At 36.4% G+C, this 16,119-nt stretch overlaps 1 protein-coding gene across 1 annotated transcript in view; it reads right to left on the bottom strand.

Moving 5' to 3' along the window:
* GRID2 (glutamate ionotropic receptor delta type subunit 2) overlaps nt 1–12,717 on the bottom strand; it is a 1,540,711-nt gene extending 1,527,994 nt beyond the window's left edge. The window contains exon 1 of the mRNA XM_033214833.1: nt 11,918–12,717. Coding sequence (XP_033070724.1) covers nt 11,918–12,005 — 88 coding nt within the window. The 5' untranslated portion in view covers nt 12,006–12,717. The remainder of the gene's footprint in view (nt 1–11,917) is intronic.
* Nucleotides 12,718–16,119: the final 3,402 nt, after the last annotated feature.

The following is a 16,119-nucleotide window of genomic DNA, read 5'->3' as shown; positions in this document are numbered from 1 at the left end:
AGTGCCATAGTAGACCACAGTCGTTCAGCTGGGAGTTTTGAATTGTTTTACCTTCAGCTTCCTAATGTTATAATATTTTCTCAGAAGGCAGATACTCCTGAAAGTTCTAAGGATATGAAGCTTGTCTTTTGTCAATGAGCTGTATTCCTATAACAACATAACAGATCTAAAAAACATCTGGTGAAACATCCAAAAATATCACATGTTATGGTTTCATGTAACCCTAAATCAATATGTTCTGCAAATGGAACATGAAATGTGAGTCATAATTTCTCAGTTTGAAATTAATGGATTATAGAAAATGTCCAAAACTCACCATGATTACGAGAGAAGAGCAGTCCCTCTTACATCTGTGGATGAAGCATCACCCACATTAATAAGGTGTTACAAATTGAAAAACAATTTAGGAAGAAATGTATAATGGTTCTTACATAGGCCATGCTTCCACTGGGCTATGCTGAGAGTTGTTGGTATATCTAAAAAGAAAATTCAATGGTTTCCTGTTATTTCCATTCACAGAAGCAGCAAAGGAGATCTGGATTCTGAGTAGCAAGATAGCAACTGCCACTAAATCACCAACACAATTTTGTCTGTGGTCAGATTGCAGAGATTATCAGAAGGAGGAATCAGTCTTCTGGATTTGAATTCACTTTAAACATCATGCAACAGAACAACAGGACGGGTTCTCTTTTTATTTTATTTTTATTTTTTTGAGTTGGAGTTTCACTCTTGTCGCCCAGGCTGAAGTGCAATGGCGCAATCTCAGCTCACTGCAACCTCCACCTTCCAGGTTCAAGCAATTCTCCTGCCTCAGCCCCTGAGTAGCTGGGATTACAGGCACACAGCACCATGCTCAGACAATTTTTGTATTTTTAGTAGAGACGGGGTTTCACCCTGTCGGTCAGGCTGGTGTTGAACTTCTGACCTCAGGTGATCCACCCGCCTCAGCCTCCCGAAGTGTTGGGATTACAGGTGTGAGCCACCGCATGTAGCCAGGACTAGTTCTCTTGTCTCACCACAGCTACTAAGATACTATCTTGTCTTTGGATTTTAAGATATTAAGCCAATCAATAATATGACATTTTAATGATGTTGAAGTTACATATAGTAAACACTTCAGCAGTGTTAGGGTTTCACTCCAACTTAAGTTTTGATTTAAGTCCATGTAGCATTTCCTTCAAATGATACTTCACCACGCCAAGAAGCTACGAACTAGTAAATAGAAAATATCTTTCAATGTTCTGTATTTCATTAATTAAGTTCCTAGGCTCCAGCCAGAAAACAATTTGCATTTTTTGTCAGTCATTGCTATTCTCAAACTGTAAGACTCCTATCTTCTCATCGTTCAAATATTCCGTATTTACATACCAATTAACAGATGTATCAGAGCAGAAACAACCATGTGACATCCATATCACATTGTTTCCACAAGATGAAATGTTTTCATAGAGGACATAACACTTATAACAACAAAGAACACAAAAAATATTATTCATCTGCTATTAGCATGCTTATTTTAGTACAGATATTATTATTTTAGGTGCAAAATCAAAATACACAACTTATGGGTATATTAATACTAATGAAAGAACTAAGATTCATATTCAAAAGGTTGAAATCTGAGGTTACTAAATTTAGAACATTTCCTTTCCTCATGTCCACCTATGACTGAAAATCTATCACCCATTTTTAGCACAAAGTAAAAGATCCATAAAAGGAAATATTTAAATGTGTCACAGAAATCATATGAATACAATATGCCTAATGAATTCATTGTATCTATTTAATTTCTATGCTGCAATGATAAACTTTGCCCTGTAATTACTACAGGTTGAGTATCCTTTATCTGAAATGCTTGGGTCATGAAATGTTTTGGATTTCAGAATTTTTTCAGATTTTGGAATAGTTGTATATCAATAATGAGATAGCTTGGGGATGGGACTACATGTAAACATTAAGTTCATTTATGCTTCTTATATACCTTATACACAAAGCCAGAAGGCAAGGTAATTTCATAAAACTTTTTTCCATAATTTTGTGCATCCATCTCATGAGGTCATGTATGGAATTTTCCATTTGTGGTATCATGTCAGTGTTGAAAAGTGTCAAATGTTGCGGCATTTGGATTTTAGATTTTTGGATTAGGGATCCTCAACACATATATCCTTTATGTCCCCCTACACATTAAAAACTTTAAAAATGTGTTTCCAAAGTGATGTTTTAAGCAAATCAAATTCATAACAATTTACTCAGAGGAAATTTACAATGGATTTAAATTTGTCTATTATAACAAAATAATTTTGTGCATTTTAATACCACTAACAGAATGAAATATTGTGTGTTCCTGCAATTAGTACATTACAAAATGACTAAATATTTATGACATTTGTAATGTTATAGCAATACTAGGTAAAATGTAGTCTGCTCTTAAGTTCAGTTCTAAACTTCTCTGTCAGGTTAATTTCACTATGTTTGGCCTGGTGTCACTTGATTCAAATCACAAAAAAAAAAAAAAAAAAAAAAAGAGAGAGAGAGAAAATAAAAACAGATTTCCATTTGAACGTTTTCTATCCAAACTCAGAAATCATATAAGTTGAAAGAAAAAGGTGTATCAATTTTAAATCATTTTACTGATACTTCTCTTATGACTGAATATTTAGAAAATTGTCATATATATACCAATGCCCAGCTGTGAAAGGAAATCCTTCCCTTTACCTAATATTCCCTTCCTTACCACTTTCTTACGACAAAACTCATAGAATTCCTCATATCCTATTAAATCTTCAGGTTCTCTACAATCAGTATTTTATCACTTATAGTCCACTATAAACACTTCCTTTAAAGTAATCTTTGTACTCAACATTTTCAAGCCCAGCAATCAAATCTCCATTTTCATACATACAATTTAACAAGGTTTCTCACTTCTCCTTCTAGAATTACTTTTCTCACATGGCTTCCAGAATACCATGTACTCCTGGTTTTCCTCCTGTCTCACAGGCTACTCATATTTCTCTTTTCCTGCATGCCCTGTTCTCCTTGGACTCAAACTTTTGGAATGTTAAATGACATAGTCTTGGAACTCTTCTCTCTCTGCATGTCTTCCTCTCCATTCCTTTATTTTTATTTATGTATTTTATTATTATTTTGTGTCTTTTAATTGTATTTTTCCCTAAGTTATTGGGGTATAAATGCTATTTGGTTACATGAGTAAGTTTCTTTAGGGGAGATTCGTGAGAACCTGGTGCACTCATCACCAAAGCAATATACACTGTATCATATTTGTTGTTTTTTTATCCCCACCAACCCTTCTTCGCAAGTCCCCAAAGTCCATTGAATCATTCTTATGACTTTGTGTCCTCATAGCTTAGCTCCCACATATCAGTGAGAACATACAATGTTTGGTTTTCCATTCCTGAATTACTTCACTTAGAATAATAGTTTCTAATCTCATCCAGGTCATTGCAAATGCTGTTAATTCATTCTCTTTTATGGCTGAGTAGTATTCCATCATATATATATATATATATATACCAGAGTTTCTTTATTCACTCATTGATTGATAGGCATTTGGTTGGTTCCACGATTTTGCTATTGTGAATTGTGCTGTTATAAACATGCACGTGCAAGTATCTTTTTTGAATAATGACTTCTTTTCCTCTGGGTAGATATCTAGTAGTGGGGTTACTGCATTAAATGGTAGTTCTACTTTTGGTTCTTTAAGAAATCTCCACACTGTTTTCCATAGTGGCTGTACTAGGTTACATTCCCACCAGCAGTGTAGAAGTGCTCCCTGATTGCCACATCTTTGCCAACATCTACTGTTTTTTGATTCTTTGATTATGGCCATTCTTACGGGAGTCTATATTGACAATGATATATTCCCCAAATATACAGCTCAAATCCCAAACTCACCTCTAAATTTCAGGATCATATAGTAAACTTCCAATTTAAACTCTCAAGTTTGATGTCTAATAGAAATACAAAATTTAATAAATGCACATTTTGATTTGTACCCTAAACTTGCTTATGCCCCCATATTCCGAATATTAGTTAGTAGTAACACATTTACCCCATGTATTTGGGTAAAATACCTGGGAAGCCTCCTTACTTTCTCTGGATCTCTCCCACCTGACTCATCTATCAGAAAATCCTGTTTTTCCTATCTTCACATTATGTCCACAATCTGACAACTGTACATTTAGCTAAGTTACCACCTTGATCCAATTTGCTATTGTCAATTTGTACTTCTACTCTATCCAGTGCACTTAAGCAAAGAATGTTATCTTTCTAAAATACAAACTATTTCATATCACACATTTTATCTTTACCCAAAATACCTAGAAGATTTAAATCCCTTACCATGACCTGTAAGTCCCTACAGAATCTTCCCCAGTGCCCTCTCAGACCCCATTTACTTCCATTTCCTGCTTTTCTCACTGAATTATACTCCAATTGGCTTTAAAGATATTTCTTAAGTAAACTAAGCAGATTTTCTTAGTGTCTTATCTCATGGCCATCATTCTTGCTATATTCTCTGACTGAATTATTCTTCATCAGATATCCACATGGTTCACATCCTTTCTTTAGATCCAGTCTCTATTCCAATGAAAACGTATTTTGTCACCCTTCATTCCCTCATTTTACTTCATAGCATTTATCAATATTTGACATCACATCATATATTTTCTTATCTGGTTGTCTCTTCCATGAGAACGCAAGTTCCTTATATACAAAAACATAACTTGCTGGTTCAATATTTTAATCTTAGAGACTAGAAGCAATGCTTCATACAAAGTATATTCAGAATAAAATGTTTGCTGAATAAAAGAAAATCCTCCCAATTAGCACACATACTACATGTTGGTAGCAATGCTTATATTACCATACAGTTTCAGGAATATTAACTTCTAGAATTATAATGACTTTATTAAGGAAGCAAATACCTTATTTAAGCTTACTTAGGATAGACCAGGTACTCTGAGCAATAAAATGAGATTTTTAAAAAAATAGTACTTTTAATTATTTTAAAGAAAAACATAAGCAAATTGCTATTGTTATATAATTTATTACCTAATGTTTTTCATTTTAAAAATCTGATAATAAGGAATGTGACTACAGAGTGATTTAAGAACATTTAAGACCATAAGTAGGTCTTTAGTGCTTAGCTTCTGGTGTTCACTTGGCTTCTCTCTAACTACTCAAGAAGCTTTCGGGGGATCAATCCAGCCTCAGCTTCACATTGATGACTACTTGGTGAACAACAGTGGGATAAAAACATAAAAACCTGAAGCAGGAGTCCAGTGTAGTGAAGAACTTTGAATTGGTTACTTTCTTTATACTCTACTTTTTCTTTGCAGTGATATCAAGCATATGTTAATATTCCTGATGCACTCCCAGTTTGCAAATTCTAAAGGCCAGTGTCCCTCCAGTTAGTGTTAATAAACACTAATTTTGCAGTGTTCTATAGGAGTAATGCTGTAGGTAATACCTTGATACTAATAATAGACAAAGTGAAAACAAAATTGAAAACAAAAAACTAATCTAGCTGTCTCAATCAGATACTAGTTATCTAGAATATCTGATGAAGAAATATACATAATTCTTGTTTGCAACAAAACATCTTCAATTTAAAGAGTTCTTAATTTGAGTAATTAAGATTTTATGTTCCTTATTTCCCCTTGTATTTCCTTTTTTGAAGTTCACTCTCAGGCAGCTATTAATTATCGCCACACTTGGCTGTATCTCTTTTCCCAATTCCTTTCTGTTACTCCTTAAATATAGCAATTGTTCTCCATTTAGTTTATATAGTCTTAGAGATTAAATGAACATTAGTCTAAATTTTATTTTAGGGTTAATAAAAATGAAGACTAAAGAATTAAATAACTTTCCAATATATTCAATTAACTATTTATAAACTGAGATTTAGTCCAAAACCTTCTAAATTCTAATCCAGAATACTTTTTTTATTATACCTTAACATTGCCCATGTGCTATGTTTGACAAATTCAGAGAATTTGTCAAATTCTCTGAAATGTGTGTCCACATCAATATACTAAAATTCACCAATTTAAATGACGTGAATCCATAGATGTTCTAATAATCAATTCCAGAACTGCCTTAGTATTTTTTCTTATCTTTTAGACAACTGTCTAATCATTTAATTTTACTCTGAGTTGTTAATAATACATTATTCCAACTAATAATTAATGAATTTTGGTATAGGGCAAAATCTAACATAAGGCAAACTGTTCATTTGCTCATTTAACCTAGTCTTGCATTCTCTAATAATGTGAGTTTGCCAATGTTAAAACTAAATTATCGGATTAAAAGTTGCCCTAAATTTCATCCTCCATTATTCTTATAATGAAATATGCCAGAAAGAAGATTGTGCCTTTTTACAAAACAAATAAATTACTATGTGAGCATAGTCATGAGTTTTACATGGACAAATAAACCTTATAATTGTGGTACTTGTAGTGATAGTGGTGGAGGTGGAACTATGCAAGGAATCGATACAATGCATACAATTAACCAGGCAAAAATTATCTGAAAACATATATAGTCATTCATAAAACTCAATGGTTGTATTATTTTTAGATATATTTGTGTCCATGTATATTTTTTTTTTCACAACTCTATTTTTACATGTTTTGTCTCACAAACAACAATCAGTTTGGGACCTCAAGTATCCCACAGGTGAGCAGAGCTACCACAGTTAGAAGCTGCTTAACAAACTACTTTATTCACCAATGTGTGTTTACTCCAGCAGTATTAAACACACTTGCATCCTTCCTGGTGTCCTAGATTTTATTCATAGAGAATAAGTATTAGGTTAAGAAGACATTTCTCCTGTATTTTAAATGCGAGAAAAAAATTGTATCACTATGTCTAGCAATCTAATTTGTTTAGAGGGTATCAGGTGTGTTGATATGTCGTAGCATTAAATTCTTACAAGAATAAGAGACAGGGATAATATTTATTTTTCTAGTTTGAAAATAAAAACTACCTATATCTTACAGCATTACAAAACTCATTAAAATTACTTTTTTTCTGAGAATTTTAAAAATATTTCATGTGGTTTTCAAGTAATAATAATAATAAAGAAAACAGCCCAGAATGCAGTGACACCTAATGGCAAAGATATCTTTATAAGCCATAAATGTATTTTCTAATAAACATTATCCTATAGTAATACTTCCTATAATTACTATGTGATTACTTCACTCACCAATATGCTGTCTATAATCTAAAATAGACAAATAGACTGTCTATAATCTAAAATATCATGATGATCCAATAGAAGTGTGAATATCTTACTTTTTAAAATAAAGTAATATACATAGGTGAAGAAAAAAACTTCTAGATTAAAAAGTGTGGTTTTAAAATTGCAATGGCCCTTTAAGATAAAATTATCATATGATAAAATTAGCCTAAGATATCAGAATGGAATAAAGTGTATCTTCCATTGCTCCTAACCATTTCAATTGACTTTTATTTTTGAATAAATCAAAAGTTAATCACTTTGATTTTTATTCATATTTGTCTTAAAATTTATAACAGATATTTAGTGGATGTACATTTCACCTGGAGTAGAAAGCAAAGGCCCTTAGTGTAATGGCTTATTAGTCATGTCATAGTTGATATCTTTGATTAATAACAACATTGTCTAACTTAATACACACTTGAATTGTGCTTCAAATAACTGTATTAATGATACAGAGAAGAATAGTAAAGCCAAGTCCCTTAGTACTTTCCAGAAGTTTACACAGTTATCATGAACTTCAGGAACGAACGACTACTAAAAGTAGAAAAAGGATAAAATATCATTGAGACATCTTACACAATCCAAAAAATCCTCGAGGAGTCCCAGGGTTATCATTAACCAATGCAAATCATGTAGCCAAATGAAAAAAAAAAAAATTGGTAGAACAACAGCACATCTTCTGGGAAAGCTTTTATATTCTATAACTGACAAAATAATCCTTAGTGTAGAAGTAAGAATAACTGGTATTTTACATTTACAATCTATTATTGTTTTTAATGTGTTGATACCTTTTACTTACCCGATTTTGTACTTTAATTTGAACATTCTCATAATAAAAGTATTCTGTGGATTGTCTTGTGTTTCTCAAACATAATATCACCGTTGATTATGATTTCAGACTATAAAGTATCATCTGTTTATGAGAAAAACATGAATAAATGCATCTTTCCTACTCCATGTTGACATAAGGTATTTTACTATGACTGATAACAATAAAAATATGCTAGTGATTTGTGCAATATATGAATAAGTACACCATTTGAGTGTTCCCTTGTAGACATATATAACTGAGGATAGCTAATTTACCATCAGTTCTGTGAGCACAGGAACCAGATAAAGAAAGGAGCATATATTAAACTGTTAAAACGTGAGATCTTCCATAGTTGATATGAAGCAAAACAAACTGTGCAGTTGACTGGAAATGCCACCTAATCCCTGCTTAATTAAAGCAGTGCTCTAAACTCCTGTTGTGTTTAGGGAGTAAAGAGTGTGGGACGACTGCTGTATGAAGAAAATAGCAGTCAGCATGGCTAATCTCAAAGACTTTGGAGCTTTCTAGCTACATAAATCAGAGCGACTTCTGAATAGCTTCATAAAACACAATATCATTGCCATTCTACTCACGACTTTTTGGTTCTTCCTACAGCATGCAGATCATTAGGAAACTTCTAAGCAATCAAGTAATGTGGGTCTGATGAAATTACTCAATCAATGCATAGGCTCAAAGTAGAAGCATAATTCAAAATTGCATAGTTTTTATATGTGAAAAGACCTTTCTTTTATTGGGTCAAAGAAGATCACAATGGAAGTGATTCATTTTTAAATACTATATGGTTGTGTATCTACGTGTGGATGTGTATTATAAAATATATGTAATTATTAAATATTTTAAAATATTTGATTGAAGCTCAAAGTAATTATAAAATTATGCATTTTTGAATGAAATAAATACATTTTCATTTCAATCATTATGATTTAACCATTATGTCTCATCACTGTAGTGAATCAATAAGTTTAACAAAACATATTAGAGTTTCAAATGTGTAATTGACCTTACTAAACTACCGGCATGAGGTAAAAACTGAAGAGAAAGAGAAAGGAGATGATTTTCATGTATATACAATTTGGTTCAATAGCAAAATAATTCAGTATATAAAAAGCCTCTTAGAGCAGTGTCTTTTTATCTTTCCAGTTTGCCTGAACTACATAATGCAGCTACTTTCTGCGTGAACACATCACATGAGGCTGGGAAAACCTTTCATTCTGCATATCTCCTTCCATCGCTAGAGTGAAATACCCCTTCCCTCCAGTTTCATCACATTCATTCCTTCAGTCCTGAACTAATACATTTCCCTGTAGACACATTTCTCACCTTAAATATTTAAATGAAGGCAATCACCTCCTAAAGAAAATTAATTCTTTTCCTATTCAACCAAGTAAATAAACTAATCCAGTTCATGTTAACTGGTGCTTTACAATTTTAATATGGGCATTTGGTTTTGAATTTACTATACTTTTGCTGAGAGTAGGGGTGGAGGCACTGAATTACACACATACTACCCGTGATCATTTTTTTATTTTTTTTTTAGGAGCTAATGTTTTTCAATATATTATGAAAGATAAAGATTTTGAAACAATTTGCTAGCCCCATGACAATATTAGATAGTCTTTACAACAGCTTAGTATCTCACCTAATGTGCTAATTGTATTCAAGTCAAATTAATTGTCTCAGAAGTAAGTATATCTGCTAGTAGGATATACACATTTAATGTATAAAACCAACCTTCTAAATTTGTACACAGCTACTTTTTTTAAAATGTGATTATAAATAAGTAAGCCAAGTCACTCTGACAGACAACAGTATATAAAATAAAAAACACAACAGTTTTGTTCTATTTTGAAACAGATGTCCAGACTGCATTGCAAAATAGTATTTCACAGTAAGGGATAGCAAAAGCTGTAGGTATTTGTAAATAATGTATTTATCGTGCAGACCACAGAATAAGCCATTAAAAAAAGCATTTTTCCACAGGCTTTCCCTCTTGAGAGATGAGGAACCTACATCAGAAATCCCTAATCATACAATGAGTATAAAGGTATTATGATTATATATTTGCATTCCCGCTCCAATCATTTACAACTGGATATAAACGTATGCCATTTCTTTAAAAGGAGCATAGTTCATTTCTGAACTCTATCAGAATATTGCTGAACCACTCAATGAGACCATAATTTCTTGCTGAAAAGTTCTGAATCTGCAGGCACTGTTAGCCCCCAGGCAAAACGGGATCCAGCAGGCAAGCTATTAGTGTTTGATTTACTTAATGCACAAATGCTAGGTTTTCTGAATCCTGACCTCATTACCCCTTGCCCAGAGACAGACAGTTCTACTGATATAAATGATAGAGAATGGCAGACATGTTTACAAAGACAGCGTCTGAGACCAAGAGAGGGAGCCCCCTGGAGCTGAGGGGCTGGCCACTGTGGGCGCGCACGCCAGACAGAAATCCCTCGCTTGGGCGGGCACAATCGCCACCTGCGGCAGGTTCCCCTACCAGGAGTGTGTGTACTTGTGTGTATGTGTATGTGTGTTGCGCGGTGGAGAAGCAGGGGTACAGAAAGGGGAGAAGCTGTGACCCATCTGTCACCTCAATTTGCAGAACACCAAGCCATGCGTACAGATAAAAGTCCTATGCCCAGAAAAATTCCCCCAAAGGAACCTCTCTGCAGCCCAGCAAAGAAACCTTGCTGACTCCGGAAGCGAATTTCCGAAAAAGAACTCGTCGCATTAACGGAGAAAAGGCTGCAAGAGCCTGTCTCCGCTCAGCTCTCACGGATTAGCAAGTGAGAAGAGTTGGTGCCTGAAGCTGCGAGCGCTGTGCATGATAATGAAGCGCAGCCCGCCGCCCGCCCCCGCTCGCCACGGCCAGTCCCGGCCCGTCTGGTTGCCAATAGGTGGGGCCACTAGCATCTCAGAGCCGGCTCGACAGTCCTTCTCAGAGTCAGGGCCCCCATTATTCCTGGCGCCTTCGCTGTCTGCCTTGCGCGGCTACTCGGAGTTGACTGCGAGGCGAGGCGAGGCGAGGCGAGGGAAGGCGGATATCTACTAGGCAGACCCTGGGAGCGGCCTGCGCGCATTCGTTTCCCCGCTTTTCCAAGCGCCCCGGGGCCAGTTTCGCCGCCGCGCCAGGCCCGGGGAGCGTGTCCGAGGAGGCAAGGCACGCGACTCCCAGTCCTTGGCGACACTGCCGCCAGCCCCTCCCACCACCGTCTCAAAGACTCCACGCGAGGATCATAAAGCCAAGAGGACGTCAGAAGAGAGGGTGGCTGGGGGCGCATCCGGCACCCCGTCACCATCGCACTAAGCTGCGGCGAACTCAGCCGGCTCACGTTGCAAAACCACCTGTTCGATCCGAAGGGAGCGCCCCCTACCCGCACCCCCTGCCCCCGGCCCAATTCTTTTCATCTCACAGGTGACATCTCCTCTGCTCCCCCAAAGATAAATTTTTAAATGGAGCAAATGTACATCCGGGAAAAAATATGGAAGAGTCAATTAAACTCCCTTTCCCCACACACTCAGAATCCCCCTGCACTTCCCCGCACACACTCACACTCAGGTCAACTCGAGAGCCTCTCGCACCCAGCCACATTCCACGAATCACCGCGAAACAACAGCACAAGTCAGTCGAGGTTCGAGTATCCACATCCTTTCAGAAAACTGGGCAAGTGTGAGGGAAGGGTAGCGGGAAGAGGCAATGAACTGAAGCCATCTCAACAAGACACACAGAGGGCGGAGAGGGGGAAAGCAAAGGGGAAACATTTGAGAACTGAAACGGTGAAAAGTAACCACGAGCTGCACCAACCCTTTCTTACCGATGTGAATGATCGAATCCGCATTCGCCGAGTCCCAGGTTCGAGACCACCAGACGGACAAAACCAAGAGCAAGGGGAAAACTTCCATCTCCTCCTATGCCGATTCTCTTGGAGGATGGATGTTCTTCCAATTTTTCTTTTTCTTTCTTTTTTTTTTCCAAACAGTCCAAAGAGTTTGAGGTCACGGTGGAGTTTAGAGCAGCGTTTTCTTTCTTTTTTTTTTCTAAATTCCTATTGCCAGAGCAAAGCCTTTTATCGTCGCCGAGAAAGGCAGAAGGGAATGACAGAAAGAGCCCAGCCTGAGGAAACCTCCTTCGCAAAGCCGTGTCACTTGGAGGGGAATTTTGGCATCGCCAGAGTTGTTTGCAGTTTGGCTTTTGAAAAATATATCCAGCCTCGACTGCTCTTGGGCAGGGGGAGAGGCTGGAGCTCAGATCAGACCCATCGCTGCGCGAGGGCCGCGGGTCTCAGGTCCCAGCTCCGCAGCAACTTCCAACACCCCCTTCACGCCGGATGTGCCCCCTTCCCTGCACCCTCCCCAACCAAAAAAGACCCCAGCCCCCGTCCCTACAGCCCGCAGAGAATCACTGGTCTTCGCTGCCAGAATTTAAGTGGAAAGGAAAGATTAGGAGATTCCAAGCGGAGCAGCCAGATTCCACCAGGGAGGGGGGAAAAAGCCCTCTCCAAGAGGGGTAGAAAAAGTGAACTTCAAGGTAATGCAGATAGTAATGCAGAGAAAATTCCCTTTCTGCGTGAGGCGCGGAACGCAGCTTGGCGAGGCGGGCCCGGGGAGCCGGTTTGCTGGGGCGCGGTGGCGGGGGAGTTGCGCCGGGCGCGAGCAGCGGGGCCGGGCCAGAGGAGGGAAGCCGCCGCGGGTTGCAGGATGCTTTTGGAGCTGTTCGCCTGGCGGGATGCAGGAAGCAAGGAGCGAGCCTGGCAGCTTCAGCACCAGCCCCACGTTGCCTAGAAATGGATCACCTAGGAGAAAGAGCGAGCCTGCGAGAGAGCGGTGCTGTCAGGCGGAGAGAGGGGGAAACCAAGAGAGGAAGAGCTTGTCTCTAATAACCACCTCCTCCCCCTATCTGCAATACAAGGGAGAAACAAAATAGTGCTCTCATTTCCCATGGAATCTTCAACCGGGACTGAGAAAAAGGCAGGACTGTAAGAGAAAAGACATTGAAGCTTTTTTTTTTTCTTCTTTCTTTCTTTTACGAGGTTAAATGCAACCTAAAAAAGCCACCCCACTTATTTAACCTTGCTAGTCTCTAACAGGTATCAGACTTTTTCTAGTCTTTGCCTGGAATTAGTCACATTGGTTGAAAACAAATTAGGGACACCTGGTCACTTAGGGAAATAGAGACCTAGAAAGCTTTTAATGAGATTTCAATTATAAAGTTATAAAAAGGAGAGAACGTGCTAATTACCTTTTAAAAATGATTTTTTTTTTCTGTCTCCAGTGTATTTTTTAGGCAATCAGGATAGAGAAAGGTTCCTGAAATCCTTTCTATTGATAGAAATTCTTCTCTATCAGGATAGAAAAGATCTTGAAATTAAAAAAAAAAAGAAGAAGAAGAATTAAATAAAACAGAAAAAATGTTTCAGTTAAACATTTGGTCAAAATATTTCATTGAGTAGCTTAATAACCTATGTAGATAAATTCCGAATAAGGAAGTTGGGTGCTCTCTTCCATGGAAAAAGCGGAGGAAGTCCTGAATGACAGCCTCTCAGTCTCCAGTGAAAGGATTTTCTGCAAGCTTACTCCTTAAGATAAAATCCTGATCATTGTGAATTCTTTTCTTACAATGATTGACTTAAATCAATCTGGCCTTATTGCAAACTGGAGATTTGTTAACACAGTCGAGTGACTAGTTGAGGTCAGGTATTAATGTCATAATATTGTTTCAATTATAATTGGAATTCTTTAGGAATGTTGGACGTGTGAATGTCAAACTCATTACACAACCTTTCAAAGCCTTACCTCCAAGTTTGGCAAACCTCTTTTCTTCTTGTTCCCTCACTTGAACCCTTCTCTCTAGTCTTCTGAATTGGGTTACTATTTTTCCAGACACAGTTGTACATTCTGACTTCCGGCCGTTTTCATTCATCTTCTACACTTTTTCCTGAACACTCCAGAAAATGTTTTGTTGCCATATTTTTACTTATGTTAATATTTCTTCTTGGAAAGCACATATTTGTCCTCCCAGCCACTCTCCTTCACCATCTCAAGAGTTAGTTCAAATTCCTTTTGCCCATGAAGTGGTGTCCAGTCCTTTAATGTGAAATAAATCCATCTATCTTCTATACTGTCATAACACACTCTATTTTGTATTAGAGTTAGACAGGACTACTACTAAATTAGATCATAAATGCCTTGAGAGTGAAAACCAAAGCTTATTCACATTTTATTCAACACAGTATTTTACAACAACCCCTTTGTTGATTTGAATTTCATCACTTCCTTCTGAATCTGGAACAAACCAGTGCTTCCAATAAGCATTTATTGGTTACTCTCAATTTTGATCATTCGCGTATTTTTGGTTCCATTAGTAGGCATTGACTCAATATTGATTATATTAATGTTGGTGTTAATGTTACTTTACTTTATAAGGGTTTTGATGCAATTCCATAGATTATACTTTACCTATTCAGACAATGAATTGAAAGAAGATATTTACTCCCCATAGCTTGCTTCAATTATTATTTACAGTGACATTCCAAAAATTGATGTCATTATGTAGTCTATCAAGAAAAATTACAATATAACCATTTAACATGGAAAGAACACCATGGTAACTTAGAATAAGATAACTAGGAAGAACTTCAGAGCATTAACTAGCCCAGTCCTGGCTTAATGAGTGTCTGTCCTGGAGAAAGTCAAATATTGTATAGTCATATTCATAACGTTTCCCTTCTCAGAAATCTGTTTTAGTGTACTATGAGCAAAGCATTTTCATTATTCCCTAATCCTCCAGTTTAGTAGTTTTCAAATGTAGATTCACTTTGAAATAATCTGAGAAGCTTTTTAAAATGATCACTTAAGGCTAATTTAATCAGAATCTCTGGAGTTTGCAACACAGACTGTAATATATTCTATAGCATCTATAGAGGGCTCTGCTATGCAGCCGTAGTTCAGAATCACTGTTCTAATATTCAGACATTTAAATGATTCTGGGTGACACACCACGAAAAGCCTGTAAGGTATAATGACCACTCCTGCCAATCAGAAGAAACAGTAGAATCATGAGTTTTGCCTTTCCAAAAGTTACACAAGAAAGTTTAAATTTAACATTGGCTGTTTGATTTTTCAAGAATAACAATCATTCTTTTTATTGTTGAAATAATTTCTACATTCAATGATTCCTAATTAATAAATATATAATAAATATGTATTAACTATATATTATACTATTTTAGAAAACTGACTGTCATAATGTAATATTTAGTTAGCTGGATACAAGTATTTATAATGTATGAATTAGATGTTAAATTCCAGAAGAAAAAATATGAATTCACTGGCTGTGCATATTAAATATTTTAATGACAGCTATCTGTTCGTCTCATTAAGGCTGCTTAACTTTAATTCAAGCCTTATTATATGGAAATGGGTGATGTATCTGGCCCACTGTACTTAAATTCAAACCTTGTGAAATTCTGGCGTGTATTGGCAGGAAAATAGCCCTCATTAACTAAAGTTTTATAACAAATGATTAACTATTTGAAATAAAATGTAAGTAAATCGTGTTTGATTAATTTATTCTTCCAAGGTGGAGACTATTACTTCATTCAGGCATTGGTCATGATATGAACACCAATTATTTGAAGAAATGATAGAGAATCTGAACTGCCCCAAGATTTAAACTAATATGCCTTTTTTTCTTTGAAAAACAGAATTTGGAGAAAAACTGATTTGCATTGGTGAGGGGACTACAAATGCTGACTCCTTCAATCATGCACAATTGTGGAAAGAAAGCAAGGTAATAGAATAAAAATTCTTGGAACACATAATTATTTCATTTTCACCATTAAAACTGCTACGAATACCAATGCTTAAATTTTAAAAATCAGCTGCTCATTGTTATAACAGCAGTAAGTCATCTTACATTGGTCAATTTTAAGGAACTGTTCAATTATATTTTAATGACTCTTGAGTTTTGTTTTAGTATAAAAATCTATAAATTTATGAGTCAACTTATTTGAAACTT

This window comes from Trachypithecus francoisi, unplaced genomic scaffold (assembly GCF_009764315.1).
Source record: "Trachypithecus francoisi isolate TF-2019V2 unplaced genomic scaffold, Tfra_2.0 Lachesis_group1, whole genome shotgun sequence".
NCBI classification, from domain to species: Eukaryota; Metazoa; Chordata; class Mammalia; order Primates; family Cercopithecidae; genus Trachypithecus; species Trachypithecus francoisi.
This window is presented reverse-complemented; position numbering and strand designations above follow the sequence as displayed.